Here is a 21,269-nt window from a genome sequence, read left to right on the forward strand (position 1 = left end):
TAGAGGCATAGCTCAAGTGGTAGAACACTTGCCTTGTGAGCATGAGGCCCTAAGTTTAAACCATGGCACTACCAGAAGTGTGTTGTTCAAACCCTGTGTATTTATATAGTTTGTGTAGTTTTCTGTTGCCATTCACTTTTAATTTTATTCCATTAAGATCTGATAAGAAGGGTTGGTGGAATGGCACAAGTGGTACAGTGCCTGCTTAGCAAGAGTGAGACCCTGAGTTCAAACCCAGTACCACTAAAAAAATCTGTAAGATCTGATAAAATACAAGAAATTAGTTAATACTTGCTAATAGGCATGGCGGTTTACACTTGTAATTCTAGCTACTCAGGAGGCAGAAATTGAGAGGATTGTGGTACAAGGCCAGCCCAGACAAAAAGTTAGCAAGATCCAGTCTTAGCAAAAAGCTGAGGAAGAATGTCTGCAATCCCAACTATGCAGAAGGCCTTAGGTAGGAGGATTGTGGTCCAAGCTGGCCTTGGGCAAAAAAAGTGAGACTCTACCTGAAAAATAACTAAAACAAAAAGAGCTGGTGGCATGGCTTAAATTATAAAGTTTCTGTCTAGCAAGTGTGAGGCCCTGAGTTCAAACCCCAGGATTACCAAATATAAAGGACTTTCTTTATGGCCTATTATGTGATCTATTTTGGAGAAAGTTCAAAGGGCTGCTGAGAAGAAAGTATATTCTGTAGAGGTTTGCACATCTAATGCTTTGCTTCAGATTTGTCAAGACACAGGAAAGTACTAGGTGTCTAATCTGCTATCTTTTCCAGCCTCAAATATTTGTCTTTAATTTCAGCTATGTTGAAGTCTGTGGAGAAGGTAAAGTAATACATTGTGTCAAAGCACAACCAAAACTAAGAAATTCTTGTCTAGATATTTGGCTACTAGGGTTAACTGTTAATCATAGTTTTACAGTGGTTCTTAGTAAATAACATTAGTTTCCTGCTGAGGGAGCATTGTCAAGAACAGGTATGTACAGGCTGGAGTGATAAAGCACTTGCCTAGTAAGTGTAAGGCCCTGAGTTCAGGGGAAAAAAAATCCTGTTGTGTCCATTATAACATTGAAAGAAAAAATTGGTGCCTCAGGCTTTACTTATAATTAATGTAGTCCCATCTTTAAAATTCTAGAGGACCTGACTGGGACACCAAACTGTATGAGGAAGGGGGTGCTACAGTCAGAGTGCTGCTTACTGAACTATATGGCAAAGTTGGAGAAATCCGTCACTGGGGCCTAATCCGATACATCTCTGGTATCTTAAGGAAAAAGGTGGAAGCACTTGATGAGGTACTATAAGTTCTTCTTGAATTAATATCAAATCTAGATCAGGGTGCTTTTTAAAAAGTTGGTTTTTCCAAAGTTGGGCTATAGCTCAGTGGTAGAATACTTGCTTATGCATGAGACCCTAGGTTCAATCTCTAGCACTGCAGGAAAAAAAGTCAATTTCCATTACTGTTTTAAAGTAATCGCAACCTCTATTTCACATGTTGTCTTTCACAAATAAAGTTTTTGGCATTCAGTTAGCTTTTTGTGAATGACAAATATACATTAATTAAGCATAAGAACTGTAGCCTTCAGAAGTGTTATAAACTGTAAGAATTCTAGATCTTTTTTTCTTCCTTTTTAAAAAAATTTTTGAGACAGTGTCTTGTTATATAGTCTAGGCTGACCTTGAACTCATGATCTGTTTGCATTAGCCTAGAATTCTAGGTGTTAAGAATGAATTTACACTGAACTAAAAGTTCCTACCTCCTAAAAGATGAAAAGACTTTATTGTTCCTTCCCAGAAGTCCCTCTTTTCTGTTCTTCATGTATTTCCTAAGAAGAGAAATGTTTGTGAAAAGGTGAGGTCTTATGGTAGGGATAATGTTATGCCATCTCTTTTTAGGCCTGCACAGACCTTCTCTCTTACCAGAAACATTTGACAGTGGGACTCCCTCCAGAACCTCGAGAGAAGACCATCTCTGCGTGAGTGTGGTGTTTGGTTATGTTTAAAAAGGCTTTTCTGAGCCTTTAAAGATCTGTGTGGACTTAATGCAGTTCTCTTGCCCCATTCTATTGCTGGATGACAATGTCCTACATGTACACTTCCATCAGAGACACTCGAGGAGAAGGTTGGCTTGACAGGGCACAAGTAAGTAAGAGAGAAAAGCTCATAGGGAGTAATGTTTAAACGTTTTTTGCTTATTGGCTTTTCCCAAACTTCCCATTCAAAAAACACAGCAAAATACATAGGGCACTGGGAATTAGCGCCCACCAAAAGTCAACCATACTCTAAAAGATGAGGTGGATGAAAGTGTGAGGCTGGAGCACAGGGGTGATGATGTAACTCCATTCTGCTCAAGAAGGAATAGGTGGGGTGAAGGTCAAAGTTGAAGGGGAAAGATGGGTGCTTGGAGAGCAGAGTGAGGTAGCATCCCTGCAGGAGCATTGTCATGAAATTGCCACTGGCACTGTTCTGCCACAGCTTCCAATTGGCAGCAGTCTTCTAGGACAGTCGGGGGCTGGAGAGGGTGAAAAGTCTAGACTAGGATGGAAAGTGTGATTCTTACATGTCTTTCTTTTGCCATTAGCCATGCCAGTAAAATTCATGTGCACTAAATCTATTTAATTTTGTGTCATGCTAGTACCAATATTTAAATCTATAAGCAGGTTGCATTTCCAGGAAATATTTTAGAAGGATTCTAATTTTATTCATAAACAATCAGAAAAATCTGTATTTCTTTCAAGAAGTGATTTAAACAAGACATTCCCTTTGCCTGTCAGTTCTACTTTAGTAGGTAGCATAGTGAAAAAATTTTTTACTTTTTTTAAAACAGGGTCTCACTATGTAGCCTAGGCTGGCCTCAAATTTATAATCCTCCTGCCTTAGCCTCCTGGGTGCTGGGATTACAGGAATGTGCTACCACCCCTAGCTAGTGAAAAGTTTATTTTGTAAATAAAACAGGCTCTAGAAATAGAGCTTATTCAGGAATAAATGAGAGAAGTAATCAGGGATACCTTGATGATGTCTGCATACCACCTCCTTCCTGATTTATAGCCATAATTTCTGTTGCCTCTAAGATCCAATTCAAACTCCTAGATGAAGACTTGGAGAGATATGTCTTAGGATGATGTGTCATAGATTCCATGTATAAAGTCCTAGTTACACTTTAGGAAAGTAGTTCTAACCTTTTGTGTTAGTTTGCTTGGGCTGCCATAACAAAATACCATAGACTGGTAGTTTAAACAACAGAAATTTATTCTGTCACAGGTCTGGGGGATAAATCGGAGTGTCGGCAGAGGTAGTTCCTTCTCAAGGCTATGAAGGGCTTTGTTCCAGGCCTCTTTTGGATTGTACATGGCTGCCTTCTTCCTATGTCTCTTCATATTTTTTTTCTTCTGTGCATGTGTCTATGTGCAAATTTCCTTTTTTTTTTATAAGAGTATCAGTCATACTGGGTTAGGACTCACCCTAATTAATTCACTTTAATCACCTCTAAAGACCATATCTCCAAATAAAGTCATACTCTGAAGTACTAAAGATTGGGGTTTCAACATATTAATTTTGGAGAGACACAATTCAACCTGTAACACCTTGTTTCTGACAGAAAGAACCTCTGATCACAAGTCAGATCAGTTTTGTGACACTGTAGGTAATCCAAAAGAAGATGGCATGAAGTCTGGAAGAATGTGTGTATAGTTGAATCCATGTCTGTGTGTGTGTGGAAGAGTGTGTGCACAAACTAATGAAACTATAGACAATCAGTTTAACTCTTTAAGATGTGACTGTAATGGTTTCCAAAAGGCACAGTTTAAAATTAGTTTATTTATTTGTACCCTTAATAGTTACCTGTCAAATGTCAAGGACTAACCATGAAAGACTATTCTGGAAGGCTATCACGGAGTGACTTTTAAATAAAAATTTGAAGGAGAAAGACAGTGTAGATGTAGAAGGGAAATAGTAGAGCTTTCTTAGTTGATATGGGCCAGAGTGGTTTGGGGAGGCAATGAATGAGCTTTGGACACTGAAAGAACCAGAAAGTTACTGGTAATGATGAGGTGTTGAAGGCAGTGACTTGGACTTGGAAAGAGCTTTTGTTTATGTTTTCAATATATTTAGGTTTAAGTCATTGTAGAATTTTGTCTTTATTTGCTGTCTTCTTCCTCAGACCCCTGCCCTATGAAGCACTCACTCAACTGATTGATGAAGCCAGTGAAGGGGACATGAGCATTTCAATACTTACACAGGTAAAAGCATTATATAGCCCAATCTGGCAGTTTACAAAGACAACAAAGTAGAGACCTGCGGTATAATTTTTGTTTACATCCATTCTGTGCGCAGGAAATAATGGTATATTTAGCCATGTATATGCGAACCCAGCCTGTCCTCTTTGCTGAAATGTTTCGACTTCGAATTGGTCTGATTATACAGGTTATGGCAACAGAACTGGCCCACTCCCTTCGATGCTCAGGTATTCAATTCAGTAACTATTTTTAGGCAGAATTCACTTTTCATGTAGATCAAGGAAGTTTGGGATTAGGAGGGAAAGAAAGCTACATTTTTATCCATAGTTCAGAATCTGCGTAAGGCAATCTTTTTCTCATGTTGATCAGTCAAGGGACTGATAAGAGGACATGTTTGTATACTGTTTACATCTTCAAAATGCCACCTCTTGGGGGCTCCCCACTCCAAATTCTTCTTAATCAACTAATCTTAACTAACCTCATTCCTCCTAACTCCTTAAGGGCTCTGAAGAATACTGAGTGTTACATACTAGAATGGGTTCTGATTCAGACAGTTGTTTCTGGAAGCTGTTCACACTATCAGTATTCTGTCTAGTCAACATTATGGTCTCATAAAGGAAGACAATATTTTATTAACATTTATCTGACACTCTTTGAAATTAAGTGTAGGTGCATTTATCAAGATAATAGTTTTCATTGGAAAAATAGTTGAGGCCTGTGGAAGTTGCGCAGCACAATTATATGGCAGTGGGTGGTGGAGGACATCCATGGGCACGACTCTTTTCCACTGGTATTTATTTGATTTCAACAAGAATGGCAAAATTATAGAGTTAGGGATGGTACAGAAAAATCTATTCACAATTAGAAAAGTTGAAAATGAAACTTACTGTTTCAGGTAAATTTCCTGAGAAGGCTATTTATTTCTTTATTTTGAGACAGGGCCTTGCTGTGTAGCCCAGGATGACTCAAATTCAAGATCCTCTCTGCCTCTACCTCCTGAGTCTTGAGATTATAGACGTATACCACCATTCCCAGATCTCAAAATGGTTAGCTAAGTGTATGCTATTAGAAATTTATTTTGTAATTCTCATATTCCAATCAAGGGAGTCAGACATTCTAATCCAAAAAAGAAATAAAGGATCTGGGTGTGTAGCTTAGTGGTAGGTAGCATATGTGCTTAGCATACACAAGGCTGTGGATCCAATCCCCAGGACAGGAAGGAAGGGAGGAAAGAAAATAGAGAAAAATAGGGAAGGTATGGCAGGAAAATCAGAATTCCTTCTGTCTTATGTTTCTGTTGACTAGCTGAAGAAGCTACGGAGGGTCTGATGAATCTCAGTCCTTCAGCTATGAAGAACCTCCTACATCACATTCTCAGTGGCAAGGAGTTTGGAGTGGAACGGAGTGGTAAGATTAAATAACTGCATTTCCATTTCAGAGTATGTAGTTTAAAAGTCTCATTAGTTTTAAAGTGTTCTTCTTTTATCAGAGGAACTTTTGCCCCAAATAAATAGAATGCCTGTATATCAAACAGTTAAAAGCAAAGCTATTATTTGGAACATGATTTGGAAACTACTATGTGCTCATTTTTTCCCTTAAATAATGTATCAACTAAGTGTATTGATTGTGCTCATGTTTCATTTTTAACTATTTTATTCATTCCCTTATATTAGCTTAAGTCTCAAGGACAAACTTATTTATATTCTAATTGGCAATAATTCAGGAGAACTTAAAATGTTTTGGGTATGTATATACATATGTATGTGTTTAGCTGCTGCAGTACACCTACCATATTCTTTCAGCCTTAACCTCTAGTATGTCTAGGAGTTCATCACAAACTAATTTTCCACATGTACTTTTTACATTTTTGATTAATATGTGTTAACTGTACATATTCATAGGGTTCATTGTGATATTTCAATACATGCATACAGTGTGCACTGATCAAATCCAGCCTGCACTTTTGGTTGTGACAGTATTATTTGGTGTTACATACCTAAAACAGCAGAACAAATGAAAATTAGTTATCACTCTTGCTCAGCTTTTAAGCTTAGGTCAGGTGAATGGATGACCAGACCTTAGAATGACAAAAGAAAGGATGCAGTAGTCCTCAGGCTAGGCATCTTGCTAGCATGCAGAATTTGATTCAATTGACCTGAGATTCTACTACCAAGCTTCTAGTTGTTGCTGATGGTCAGGGACCACACTTTAAATAGTTGGTTTTTAAAAATTAAGTTAAAAATAAAAGAACAACACATCTAATTCCTTTTAACATTGTGAAGAAAAAAAATGAACCCAATTATCCTCTTTTTCTCTTTAATCTCCCATTAATCAGTTCGTCCCACTGATTCAAATGTTAGTCCTGCTATTTCTATCCATGAGATTGGTGCTGTTGGAGCAACCAAAACAGAACGAACTGGAATCATGCAGTTAAAAAGTGAGATAAAGCAGGTAAGATTCTACCTGGGAGATTAGTTGGGATAGTAATCATGTTTAAGAACTTTCTTTTGGAATCAGACTTTGTTGGTATCATTTATTTTCTTTCATATCCTGAGTATAATTTAAGCCATTTATTTTTCAGGTGGAATTTCGTAGACTGTCTATTTCAACTGAGAGTCAGGTGAAACAACTTAGGGATTTTTTAACATACTTTAACTTTTAGTTCTATATAACATGCATGAGCCTGTGGCCTTTATACAAATAATAACAAGCCATGGAGTCACTTGTTTGAATCTCCTTTTTCTGGACCAGACAACTTTGCTAATTTTAGGAAGAAAGTAACTTATACCAGACAGCAAGAAATTAATACCCCAAGTTTCTCTTATTAGGACCAATGTGCAACTTTGGAGCTGAATTGATTTTCTTTATTAAACTAGATTTAGACTTCCTAATAATAGACGTTTGAATACCAGATTAGAGGGCTTTCTTTTTTAAAAATGAATTTTCAGACTCAGCATGAGCAAGGCCCTGGGTTTGGTTTCCAGCATTGAAAAATAAACAAAATCTATTCTGTGATCTTACCCACCAAATAGACCTTTATTGTTGCCATGAGAAAGGTGTATGAAAGGTAGTATGGATACATAGAGGAGAAGCATCTAAGTCAGTCTCAGTCCAGGAGTTGTTGGGAGTCATCAAACACCATATTGTAGCTTCTTACTCTTCCTTACAGTGACAATAAATGAGTTACTGCATTATTCAAAGATATAGTTAACACAGGCTTCAGTAGCTATTTTTTAAAACTCTGGGAAATTATTTTGTTTTCAGATCTCCAAGTTCAGAAGGTACTTATTTGGTCCCTCCTAGAACACTTTTTATGAAAAGCTTAAAACTCTTCCTGTTTTCAAAGTAGAATTGTGATAGCTTATAGGATTAAAAATTAATCCAGAAAGGCTGGCAGAGTGATTCAAGTGGCAGAGCACCTGCCCAGCAAGTGTGAGGCCCTGAGTTCAAATCCACGTACCACCAAAAAGATTCATCCAGAGCAGGATAGGTGAAATGAGGATTTTGTTTGTCTTCTTTTAAAAGGGGAATGCCTTTTTAAAAATTTTTTTATTATTCATATGTGCGTACAATGCTTGGGTCATTTCTCCCCCCTGCCCCCACCCCCTCCCTTACCACCCACCCCACCCCCTCCCTCTCCCCCCACCCCCTCGATACCCGGCAGAAACTATTTTGCCCTTATCTCTAATTTTGTTGAAGAGAGGGAATGCCTTTTTAAAAAGGGAATCTTGAAGGACAATGAGCTAGTGCTGATAGGTGAAATGAGGATTTTGTTTGTCTTCTTTTAAAAGGGGAATGCCTTTTTAAAAAGAGAGTCTTGACGGACAATGAACTAGTGCTTAAAGTTTAACTTGAAATAAACTTAATTTGAGTACACTGGCTCCTTTTGACATGAACAAGAATGAAATAGAGAGAAGCCTCGCATCTTTAAACAAAGTGTTCACTTTATAATTTTTTTCAGATAATTTGAATAATCTGAATATTTTCATATTTGAGAGGGGAAAGAACAACATTCAATACTGAATAGTAAAATTGATATTGTTAGTTAACAATTCTTATTTTAGTTAAAAGTAATTAGCTTAATGTTTAATCATTGTTTATAGTCACACAGTAAAACGTCATAAGTTCATCATATATTTACAACTGGAAATCATGTTCCAAGCTAGATTAATACACTGCTAAAACTTGATCTACCAAGCTACTCATTTTAGTTCTTTTTCTACACATCCACTACCTATAGATCTTTAAGGGAGCCCAAATCATTAGGACTATAATTTAAAGAATTGAGACCCTTGATTTTCTTTACTTTCTCATCTGCCTGTCTGGTATTTTGTACTGTTCTACAACCTTTTCTCTATCACTGACCAGTGCCCCCTTTTCTGGGCAAAAACACTTTGAGAGAGTTTTACCCATTTATTTTACCCCTTACTATGAGCACAATTTTTTCAGCTTTGTAATGATAACATGGCTGTCTAGTTACTTACATGCCCCATACTTTTACTCTACTAATAAATTTTTAAAACACAAGTTGTAGTTGCCTTGCCTCATTGCTTTAAAATATTTATTTTCTCATTTTTCTTATAGTCCAATGGTGGTCATCTCTCGGGTATAGATTTGATGTCACCGTCTCTTCTGGTAACTGCTCTTATCTTGTATTATATTCCATTCACAAGTACATTGAATATGCTGTCATATAAATCATGGTATGCTACTTGACTAAAAAGAAAAACCAAATCAAAAACTAAAATAGGTATAAAACAACTTCACATATGAGGGTGAAATATATTTCCTTCCCAATAAGGTAGTTTGAAAGGGAGTTCAGCTCCTTTTTTTTCCATTTTAGCAAACAAATTCAATTTAAGAAGTACTTTTATGTATATGTTTAGTCATTCTTTCAACTAATATAATTTATTACATGCTTACTGTGTACCAAACAGTATACTAGATAGCATAAGCATCACCTAGGTACAATGCCAATTCTTGGTCCCCATCCTAGGCATACTGAATTAGAAAGACTAGGGATTATGTCCAGCAATCTGTGTTTTAATAAGATCTTTAGGTAATTCTGATGCACTTTTAAATTTCAAAACCACGAGAGTTAGCTATTAATTGATTTAGTAAATGTTGCATACCAATACTGTATCAGGTAACTAGAGTTACAATGATGAACAAAATTGATATGGTCCTTCATAAAGCTTACAGTTTAGGAAAACTAATCTCTTAAATTTCTTTGGTTTAAATCAAAGATTGCTTATAGCCTGTGATTTCATATTCCATAGGCTGTAGATAAAATATAGGAAAATATTAGAAATATTTTGGTTAACTTTACCCAAATACCCTGTAATGAATTAATACAAGTTGGCCAACTCTGTTATGTCCACATTAATAGAGGAAAGAGGCATAGAATTGTATACAAAAACTCAAAATTAGTGATACGTAATTTTTCAAAACATTTCTAAATTGTATTTTGTCAGATATATACCCTTTCTGGTTTGACCCTGCTACCATCAGCTTAGGATCTTGGTAGTAGAGACAAGATAATGAAAATTAATTAAATGAAAGTTCATCTACTTGACAAATCTGTGTGATCGTCTCTTTTACATAGCAATAGTTGATGTAAGCAATTAAAATGTGAGAAGTTCTTTTTTTGGTGGAACTGGGACTTGAACTCAGGGCTTCACACTTGCAAAGCAGGTGCTCTACTGCTTGAGCCACATCTCCAGTCCATTTTGCTCTTGTTATTTTGGAGATAGGGTCTTGTGAACTGTTTTCCCAGGCTAGCATCAAACCATGTAGCTGGGATTATAGATGTGAGCCAAGTTCTTTTCTTAGGTAATATTTCTATTATCTTCTTCTTTGTATTTATTTCTGAATCGAAACTGTCAGCCACTTTCACCATTGTATTTCATCCTTTAGTGTAGTTTTTCAGAGTTCCTTATGTTGTACATGTATTGATACTTCATTCCTTTTTATTGAGGAATATATCCTATAGCATTGATATACTACATTTTATTCATTAGTTGGTAGACATCTGAATTGTTTCTATTTTTTGGCCATTACAAATAATACTGCTATGAACCTTCATGTGTAAATTTTTATACAGATGTGTAATTTTCATTTCTCTTGGATATCTATTTAGAAGAGGAAGTGATGGATCATATGGTAATTACATTAAGCATTCTAGGGAAATGCCAAACTTTTCTAAAGGTGCTATACCACTTTCCATCTCTATCATCAATGTATGAAGGTTCTAATTTCACATCCTCCCCAACCCTTTTGTCATTGTTATTTTTGCCATCCTGATGGGTATGCAGTGGTATCTCATTGGGGTTTTGATTTGCATTTCCCTAGTAGCTAATGATGTGGAGGATCTTGTCATGAGTCTGTTGGCCACCTGTTCATCTTCTTTGGAGAAATGTCAACTCAGATCCTTTTTGTTTTGGTTTTTGGCAGCCCTGGGGTTTGAACTCAGCCTCACGTTTGCTAGTCAGTTGCTCTACCACTCAAGCCACACCCCAGCCTTTTTTGCTTTACTTATTTTCAGATAGGGTCTCAAGCTTTTTCCCAAGGCCAGCCTTGGTCCCTGATCCTGCTACCTTTACTTCCTACAGTGGTGGGATTACAGATGTGCTCTACCATGCCTGGCTTGTTCTTTGAGATAGTTTTGCTAACTTTTGTCTGGGCTGCCTTGAATCGTGATTCTCCTATCTTTGCCTCCCAAGTAGCTGGGATTATGTGTGTGAGTGTTTGCCTGTTTTTCAGATGGGTTATTTATCTTTTATTGTTGGGTTGTGAATTCTTTATGTACAATTCCTCTATAGAATATATAATTTGCATATATTTTCTCCCATTCTGTGAGTTGCCTTTGCACTGTCTTAATGATGTTCTTTGAAGAATAAAACTTTTTGATGTTTACAAAGTCTAATCTATTTTTTCCTTTCTTGCCCATGTTTTTGGTGGTATCTAAGAACACTTTACCTAATCCAAGGTTAGAAATATTCAATACTATTTTTGTTCTAATTTTATAGTTTTAGCTCTTACATTTAGATCTTTCATTGTATTGGGAGTACGGACTCCCCAAGACCATCCCCAGGATTGGTGATTCACTAGGAAGAGTCTTAGTATTCTACACATGAGTCACACAGCTCTGATTTATTATAAGAAGATACAAAAAAAATCAGTAAAAGGAAAAGTTTCACTGTGTGAAATCCAGGGAAAACAGGCACACACTTTCAGAATACTCTCCCATTGGAGTCATGCAGTATCCACTTAGTTCCCTCTGCAATGACTTGGGGCAGCATGTATGAAACGTTGCCAAACCAGAGAAGCTCATTAACTCAGCACCCAGAGTCTTTATTCAGAGCCAATCATATAAACAACTCTGTCTGGCACATGCCAAAACTCCAAACTCTCAGAAGGAAAGTGGGTGTTCAACATAAACTATAGTCTTTTTTTTTATTATTGCTATGCTTGGGGTACATTATGACATATACAAAAATTCTTACAATACGTCATAGTTGAATTCACCCCCTCCATCATTCTCCATTATCCCCCCTCCTCCCATTCCTAGAACAGTTTCAACAGGTCCCTTTTTTCCATTTACCTACATGTGTACATAATATTTCCACCATATTCACCCTCCTATACCTTTTCCTTATATCCTCTCCCCTCGCACTGGTACCAACCCCCCAGACAGGACCTCTTTTGCCTTCCTATTCTCCACTTTTGTAAAAAAAAAAAAAAGACATTTTTGTTTGATTAAGATAGCTAAATAGGGTGAAACCATAGTATTTATATACCAATTTAGGCACAGGAAGCCACTGTTATCAGTTCTGGGAATGGTAGAACCCTTCCTAAAATCCAACTTTCCAGATGCCACCCAAGGACCAACTCTATAAGCAGACCTTTCTAAGAATAATATTTCTGAAGGCAGGTGTGGTGGCATACATATGTAATCCCAGCTACTTGGAAGACAGTGGTAAGACAATCACAGTATGAAGCCAGCCTGAGCAAAGCATGAGACCCTATCTGATAAACTAAAAGCAAAAAGACTAAGGTGTGGCTCAATTAAGTCCTGAGTTCAATCCCCAGAATTGCCAAAAAAAGAAAAGAAGGAATTCTGGCCTGCTGTGTTGACTCTTCTGCACAATGATCTATTTGAAACTAATTTTTGTATATGGTGTGAGACTAGGGTTCAATTTCATTTTTTGGTATGTGATTCCAATTGTCTCAGCACCATTTGTTGAAAGGACTGTTTTCCTCATTTAATTCTCTTGGCACCTTTGTTGAAAATTCATTGACCAAAATATAATGATTTGCTTCTGAACTCCAAATATTATTCTCTTGATCTACATGTTTATTCTATACCATATGACATGGTTTTGATTACAATAGAATTGTAGTAAATTTTACAATTAGCACGTTAATTTCTGGGAAAACAGGGAAAAATAGTAGGGATCTTGGTAGTGATTGTGTTAAATCTGTAGATCAGGGAGAATTACCATCTTAACAGTGTTAAATCCTCTTATCCATGAACTTCTTTCCATTTATTTAAATACTTAATTTCTTTCAACATGTCTTATAGTTTACTGAGAGTATATTTTGTGCTTCTTGTTAAATTTGTTCCTAATCATTTTATTCTTTTGATGCCATTTTAAGTGGAATTGTTTTCTTAGTTTTATTTTCAGACAGATTGTTGATTGCTACTGTTCAGGAATTCAATTGATTTTTTTCCTTATAGTAAGAACATTTAAACATAAGATCTATCCTTTTAAAAATTTTAAGTGTACAATGTGGTATTATTAACTACAGTTATCAGGTTGTAGAGTAGATTTCTAGAAATTATACATCATGCATAACTGAAATTTTATACCCATTGAATAGCAAGTACCCATTTTTCCTTCTTTCCAATCCCTGGCATCAGCCATTCTACTCTCTACTTTCATGGGTTTGGTTATTCTAGATAGCTCTTATAACTGAAATCATATAGTGTGTTAGTTAGACTTTTGTTACTGTGACAAATACCTGACCAAAACAACTTTAGAAAGGAAAGATTTATTTTGACTCACTGAGGTTTCAGCCCATTGTGGCCAAGAGGGTCTAGTGGAGCAAAGCAGTTCATATCATGGCAGCCAGGAAGCAGAGGCAGACGCTTATGCTAGCTGGCTTTCTCCTTCTTCCACTTTTCTCCCAGCCAGGGCCCCCAGCCTTTTGGATAAATACCTAAAAGTAGGATTGTTATATCACATGGTAGTTCTATTTTTGGTTTTTTTTCTTTTGTTTTGTTTTGTTTGAGGAATCTCAGATGAACCTCAGATACTGTTTTCTACCATGGCTGTACCATTTTACATTTCCATCAACAGTGTATAGGTCCAGTTTCTTTATATTCTCATTGATGTTTGTTAGCTTTTTTGTAGATAATAGCCATTCCAAACAGGTATGAGGTGATATCTCATTGTGGTTTGATTTTCATTTCCATGATAATAAGTGATATTGATCACCTTCTCATATAAATGTTGACCATTTACATGTCTTCTTTGGTGAAATATCTGTTCAAGTGAAATATAATTGATTTTTGCTGTTGATCTTAAATCCTGTAACTTTACCAAACTCATTTATTAGTTGTATTGTTTTTAAGGAATTCCTGAGAATTTTTATATACAAGTTAATGTAATCTAAAATAGAAATAGTGTTACATCTTTCTTTCTAGTCCTAATGCCTTTTGTTTCTTCTCTTGCTTAATTGTCCTGGCTAGAACAATTTTACAGTGCTGAATATATGTGGTGAGATTGGTCATCCTTATCTTGTTCTATTGTAGGGGAGAAACTACATTTTGGGAAGAAAAAAATCAAACTTTTTGATTGATGAGGTTCTAATCTGATCTCATCTTATTGGATGTTTTTATCATGAAGATTTGAATTTTGTTGAAGTTTTTCTGCATCTATTCAGATATGTTTTTTATCTTACATTCTGTTGAACATAATATATTACATCTATTGATATTTCTGTTTTTAAAACCTAAAATTCCTAGAATAATCCTCACTTCTTCATGAAATATATTCCTTTTAATATATTGTTGAATTCAGCTTGCTAGTATTTTGTTCAGGATTGTGAAATCTGTGTTTATAAAGAGTATTGGACTGCAGTTTTCTTGAGATGTCTTTGTCTGGTTTTGGTACTGAGATGTAATATTGGCCTCAAAGAATAAGTTGGGAAGTGTCTCCTCCTTTTCTCTTTTTTTGGAAGAGTGTAAAGAACCAGTGTTAATTTGTCTTTAACATATCTTGTAGAATTAAATAGTGAAGTTACCTGTTCTTGGGTTTTCCTTAGTAGGAAGTTTTGAAGTTCCTAACTTGATCTGTTTACTTATTGTTAAGTGATTCATATTTTTCTGTTTTTTTAATTGGTTTGGGTAGTGTGTGTCTTTGTAGGAATTTGTCCATTTCACCTAAGTTGTATAATTTCTTAGCATTATGGCTGCTGATGGTAGGTCTTTATGCTCCTTTTTTTTTAAGGTTAGAATTGATGTCTTCTCTTTCCTCTCTCTTGGTCAATCTAGCTAAGGGTTTATCCATTTGTTCATATTTTCATAGAAACAAATTTTATTCATTTTCTGTATTGTTTTTCTACTCTCTAATTTCTTCTTACTCTGATCTTTTATTATTTCCTTCCTTTCTGCTTGCTTTCAGTTTACTTTGACCTTTGTTGTCGTTGCTGCTGTCTTAATGTGGAAGGTTTGATTATTGATTTGAGATTATAATATTTTGTAATATAGTCATTTATAGCATAAATTTTTTTCTGTCTATATGCTTTTAGCTATATCCAATAAGGTTTTGTATATTGTGTTTTCATTTTTATTCATCTCAGAGAACTTCTAATTTTCCTTTTGATTTTTTTTTCTTAATTCATTAGTTATTAGGAGTATGTTGTTAAATTTTCATATATTTGTAAAACTTCCTAAATTTCTTCCTGTTACTGATTTTTAATTTAATTACTTTGTGGTTGGAGAACATACTTTGTATGACTTCAATTCTTTTAAATTTATTGAGGCTTGTGTTATGATTCATGAGAGCAACAAACTAAGCCATATACCAGCTAGAAGTTAAACAGAGATAACGAGGTAAAGAGACAGTTATGAATGTCTTATGTTGGCTGGGTATGGTGACTCATGACTGTCATCTCAGCTACTTGGGAGACAGAGATAGGAGAATGGTGATTTGAAGCCAGCCCAGGCAAAAAATTAGTGAGATCCTATCTCAAGGAATGAGCTGAGCATGGTAGTACACAACTATAATCCTAGTTATGTGGGAGGCAGAGGTTAGGAAAAGTCTGAGCCTTGCCCTGAGCGAAAATCAGAGACGTTATCTGAAAAATGACTAAAACAAAAAGGGCTGGGGCGTGGCTCAGCAAAACCATGAGTTCAAACCTTAGTATCACCACCAAAAAAAAAAAAAGTCTCATGTCATCCGTATTTTTATGACTCTTCTTGTTTTGGGGGAATTTTGGTGGTACTGGAGTTTGAAATGGCTTTGAGCTTACAAGGCAGGTACACTACTGCTTGTGCCATGCCTCCAGCCCTTTATGGTCCTTCTTATATATCATCAGATTGCTTTCTAAAATAATTGTATAAATATACAATACTATTAGCTATATATATGTCTCCTAGCTTTTCTGTTACCTCTTTATCTTAGCTATTTTTAATAATTCTGCAATATGTTTATTGTTTATTGTGCTGCAGTACTTTCTGAGAAACAGATCATTTTTGATTTAATGTTCTTTCTTCTCCCCTTCTCCCAAGTCCCCTGGAACTGGTGTGGCTTCAAGTAGTGGGTCCTTTCCTAGCACATATGATCAACAGACATCTAGAGATAGTCGTCAAGGTCAATGGCAGCGCCGGAGAAGGCTGGATGGAGCACTGAATAGAGTCCCAATTGGATTTTATCAAAAAGTATGGAAAGTTTTGCAGAAGGTGAGCATAACACATTGTTGCTCTCTCTTTATTTTTCCATTTGAAGTCCTCAGTCTCCTTGGCTGAAATATAATATAACATCACTAATTATATAAAGATCGTATACTCAAATGAACAAAACCCAAAAGGAAAAATAAAAATGAAATGACTTACTGAATTATTACTATGATATTACTGACAATTTAGTATGTTTCCATTGTTGCAATGGTGTTATTTCTAAATTCAAGTTTTAAAATCATGACTTTCTATTTTGAGCAATAGTTGCACAATTGTGGGACATTGTGATACATTTGCTGTTACTCAAATGATTTGATGCTAAGGAGCTCACTTTCTTTGTAGCTATTGGAAACTATAAATGTTATGTGTAGCTATGTGTTTTTGATAACCACATTTCACTGTAGTAAAACAAATGTAGCATCTGAGGAGATTGTATAAGGAGCTTTTATATATTTTTTTCTTGGATGAAAACTTCTAAACAAGTGCAAAGCCATAATGATACTAGTAGTTCAAAGACTCTTTTTTGTTATTGTTGTTACTTACTTGTTTTCTTTTAAGATGGAGTCTCCTTATGTAGCCAGGCTGACCTCAAACTCAAAATCCTTTTGCCTCAGCCTCCCAAGTGCTAAGATTGCAGGCATGTACCACTATGCCTAACCTAAAGACTTTCTTGGTATGGCCAATATTTGTTTTCTTTCAAAGGCATGTAACACATGACATCAATATTGTGGTAACAGTTTTTGAGGGCCAGGAAGATTGTTGTGCTTTCTCATAGGTCTCTCGTATAGTCCCTTGAGTGCCACTTTTTGCTTCATTGTCCTTGATAAAACCTGAAGATTTGAAGATGGCTGAAAATGGGCTGAGTGCTGTGCTTGTTCCCATATTCCCAGGGCCATGTAATAAATCTCCTTTCTCTGCCCTTAAAAAAAAAAGAACATGAAAATTACTTTGTCCAGGCCTTCACAATGTTGTTTTTTGGGGTTTTTTTTCCCCTCAGCTCACTGACACTCTTCCAGGGACAGAATCAGGTGATTTTTTTGCAAAAGTTGAAAAAGTTGATTCCTTAGTTTATTGGGTCTAGGGAATCTTCCTTCCAAAGAGTACCTAGAACTTGCCTTTCTTTCAACTTAACATTATTGTGACAAATACGTATTTTGCATCTCTAATTATTAATGGATTATGGCATTATTAAGTGTTGATTTGTCCCATGTAAGGACTATGTAAAGTATTTTGTTCTTTGTCATTAAGGAGTTGAATCTATGGTTACCTTCTTAAAAAGCAGCTAAGATCAGAATAGTTTGAAATAAAGGTGCCTACAAGGCTACAGGAATTCAAGAGAAGGAACATTTAAATCTGACTGGAAAGATTGGATATGTTGTGTCAGAATCAAAACCTGGACTTGGAATCTTAATGAAAGAGGCAAAACACATGCATAATAATTTTGCACATAATGTTTGAAGACTAGCAATTCTCTGTAGACTTATTTGGTATATGGAACATAGGATGAGAGTGTTTAGTAGTCAGTAAACCTGCTGAATCAGAATCTTTATCTGTGTGTGTTTAATATATATAGTGTTTTGATTTATTTAGACTCTAAAATGCTAAGTCATCAATTCCCATTGCTTTTTAATAATTGAGTTGATAGTGATGGAGAAGATAAAATACCATTATGTAATTTTTATTGAGCACCAACTGTGTACCATGCACTGTTTTACGTGTTTTACACACAACAAACAGCAGACAATAACTTCTGTCCTCATGGGACTTATATTCTACTAGAGAGAAACTGTAAATAATAAACAAGAAACAAAGCATCCAGAGTATTAAAATATAATAGGTACTGTGGCAAAAGTAGTGCAGGATGAGTACTGATGTGGAACCACAACATGTAGTAGTGGTCTATATCCAATAAATGCATATCTTCAGTTCTCCCTGTAGCCTAAAAATCTATCTGAAGGCCTATTTCTGATTACTGTGGAACCTAGCATGATATCTGGTTAGGTAGTTTGAATTTGGGGGCTGGTCTATTACAGAAGGCAGATCTTCCCTATCCATCCCATTCCTCTAAGTGGTGGATGAACTTTGGATGTTCTGTAGTCCAACCCTGCATCTTGGAACTTAGGAATCATGACCTGATGACAGGGGTACATGGGCTGCAGTGCCTCCTGCTGGCCTGTGATTACTCAGCATATACCCTGTGAAGCACACTTAAAAATATGAAGTCTCTCCTTACCCATCCCTGGTGATGACATGTTTTTTCTGCTTTGCAGTGTCATGGACTTTCTGTGGAAGGTTTTGTTCTTCCTTCTTCAACCACTAGGGAGGTAAGGTTCTGTCTTTTACATTTGTATGACAGATAACTTGCCTGTCTGGTCATTTTTCAAAATAACAGATCTAGGCTTTTTTATACCAACTGAGTATAAGAAAGGAGAAAGAATGGTGTTTTTGAAGAAAGGAGAGAATGGTGTTTTAAAAAATTGAAAGGAAATATTACAGAATAGTTATATATTACTATATAAGAACAACTTCTTTTAATGGTTTATAAGTTAGTTTATTGAGGTTAAGTGAGAGTTGGAGAGGGCAGAAGGGGTAGAAATCTAAGAATAAATGACTTTTTCTATCCTCCCCCATCTTTCTCATTCCTACCTTCTCTAGTAGTATGCTTATAGGCCTGTAGTCGTTCTGAGTTCTAATTATATGTTGGAGTAACCTGGTCTCCATTTCCAACTTAGTGGATTAGAATCTCTAGGGAGGGAGCCTGAACATCTCTATGTTTTTAATCTGTAGAATGATGCTGATATATAACCATGGTTGGAAAACATTGCCATGAGCCACAAACATAGAATATCAGATGCTTTTATTCTTTTTTATTAACAAGCCAGGAGTAATAAAATTGGACAATAGAAAGTTCTTGAAAACATTGGGGTTTTTGCTGTACTAGGGGTGCCAGTACCAAAAGCTAATTAATGTAATGCTTTAGGTAGGCCTTTACGTTGCCTACAGGCCTTTTCTGTAATAAGAACTTGTTACCTATTTGTCTTTTCTCTGCATTTAAGCAATATTTAACTGTTAATAGAATTAGTAATAGTACATACCTGATTAGTACTTTTATGAGTCTTCAAAGCACTTTTACATTATTTAGCTTGATTTTAAATACAGATATTGAGATACTTAAGAAGAGATTGTCATTCCCAATTTATAGGTAAGCAAATGAATTTAGATTAATTGTCCAAGGTCATATAACTCATAACTGACAAAGACAGGACTTGGACCCAGGTCTCTAGACTCCAAATCTACATTGCCTCTCTAGAGTATAAACTCAATGGAATCTTACCAAGAAGTATGCCTCAATCTGTTTCATTCTAATAACTGTATGCTTCTTTTTTATTCATTTTTATTTATTTATGGGTTTTGTTGGTGCTGGGAATAGAACTCAAGGCTTCACACATGCTAGGCAAGTGCTCTACCACTGAGCTTCAGCCCCAACCCCAACTTTACATTTCTTAATGCCCATTTTACTCTAACAGTACATAAATGTTTTATATAGTTCTAATCAAATATATACATGCAATTTTAGCATCTACTTAAATTTTCCTTTATCCACACTCATCAGATTTATTCTTTTAAATAGTCTCATAAAAATTCATTAAGTTGTTCTGCCATGATACGCCATTATTAAGCAACAATTCCCATGTTTGGATTCCTTCTAATTTTACACTTTGACTAATGCCACTATAAACACTCTTTCACATAAATCTTTTTTCCTCTCTTGAAATATTTTCTTAGGATGAACTCCCAGAAATAGGATTATGGGTTAGAGGGCATTGACACTTTTATGACTCCTATTATGCCTTCCATAAAGATTGAACTAGTTTACTCCATTACACTAAAGGGCTTAGTGAAGCTATGCTCACAGCTACAGGGCTTTTTATTGCCTTTCAGAGCAGGGAATTGATGTTCCTGGCAATGGGCTCCTAGGAATTGATTTTCTTTTACTTTATCACAGATGACTCCAGGCGAGATTAAATTCTCTGTCCATGTGGAATCTGTCCTGAATCGAGTACCTCAGCCAGAATACCGCCAGCTTTTGGTTGAAGCCATCCTTGTTCTCACCATGCTGGCAGATATTGAAATTCATAGCATTGGAAGCATCATTGCTGTAGAAAAAATAGTGCATATTGCCAATGATTTGTTCTTTCAAGAACAGGTAGGTAAATCTGTGGTTTTCTCAAAGGAGAATTGACACTAAGCTGACTGCATTCCAAGCTCTTCACAAAGCTGAAGTCACTTTCTTGTGCCCTCTTCTCATATCTCTTTTCTGAGCTCCCTTTTTAGTGGCTCTAAACTCTATTGCAAAAGAAGTGGGCTGTAAGACAACCTCTTTCTTTTGCCATATGTGGGGTTTTTTGTCTTTTAAAAACTATCTTATTTAAGCTGAGTTTGGTGGTGCATGTCTGTAATCCCAGCACTCAGAAGGTGGAGGCAGGAGGATCCCAAGTTCCAGGCCAGCCTGTGCAACATGGGCAATGTAGTAAGACCTGTATCCAATACAAAAAAAAAAAAACTTTATTTATTTTCTTTGTATTGGGTATTAAGCCCAGGGCCTTAAGCATGCTAGGCAGGCATTCTACCACTGATCTCATTTCATTTTATTTTTGATTAACATGGACTAAGTGTATCTACTAGAAAATTTCCCATGTGAAATTTCCATACATGTATACAGCTTACACTGATCAAATCTAACCTCTGTTTATCTGTCTTTCCCCATCCCATATGTTTTGTGCTTTGTGTTAGATGGTAAAGTTGCCTGGAACTTAAGAGGTATTATGCTTTTCCCTGAAAAGCCCTGAAGCATAGCGTTAGCATCAAATTTCCAATTCCTGATCACAGTGCTTTTTCTAGGTTTAAGGACTTAATGACACTATTGGGTAGCATATCTGTTTTGGACTATTAAGGAACAAAGAAGGTTTGGTTTTGGTTACTTTGCTTTACTATTTATAGGAAAATACCAAAGTGAAACTTTTATTTCTACATTTTTCTTACTTTCTTGAAAAGTCTACCAGGAAATTAA

At 35.9% G+C, this 21,269-nt stretch overlaps 1 protein-coding gene across 10 annotated transcripts in view; it reads left to right on the forward strand.

The window, feature by feature from the left end:
• Positions 1-21,269, forward strand: part of Phka1 (phosphorylase kinase regulatory subunit alpha 1) — a 108,479-nt gene that overhangs the window by 84,320 nt on the left and 2,890 nt on the right. For 7 of the 10 annotated variants that reach the window (XM_074063604.1, XM_074063609.1, XM_074063608.1 and 4 more), the window contains 11 exons: positions 1,137-1,293; positions 1,895-1,974; positions 4,158-4,236; positions 4,331-4,460; positions 5,539-5,640; positions 6,569-6,684; positions 6,815-6,853; positions 8,818-8,868; positions 16,031-16,201; positions 18,469-18,522; positions 20,205-20,405. In XM_074063604.1, the coding sequence (XP_073919705.1) occupies positions 1,137-1,293; positions 1,895-1,974; positions 4,158-4,236; positions 4,331-4,460; positions 5,539-5,640; positions 6,569-6,684; positions 6,815-6,853; positions 8,818-8,868; positions 16,031-16,201; positions 18,469-18,522; positions 20,205-20,405 (1,180 nt within the window). The remainder of the gene's footprint in view (positions 1-1,136; positions 1,294-1,894; positions 1,975-4,157; positions 4,237-4,330; positions 4,461-5,538; positions 5,641-6,568; positions 6,685-6,814; positions 6,854-8,817; positions 8,869-16,030; positions 16,202-18,468; positions 18,523-20,204; positions 20,406-21,269) is intronic. The other 3 variants (XM_074063607.1, XM_074063611.1, XM_074063605.1) reach the window with 2 other exon arrangements.

This window comes from Castor canadensis, chromosome X (genome assembly GCF_047511655.1).
Source record: "Castor canadensis chromosome X, mCasCan1.hap1v2, whole genome shotgun sequence".
NCBI classification, from domain to species: Eukaryota; Metazoa; Chordata; class Mammalia; order Rodentia; family Castoridae; genus Castor; species Castor canadensis.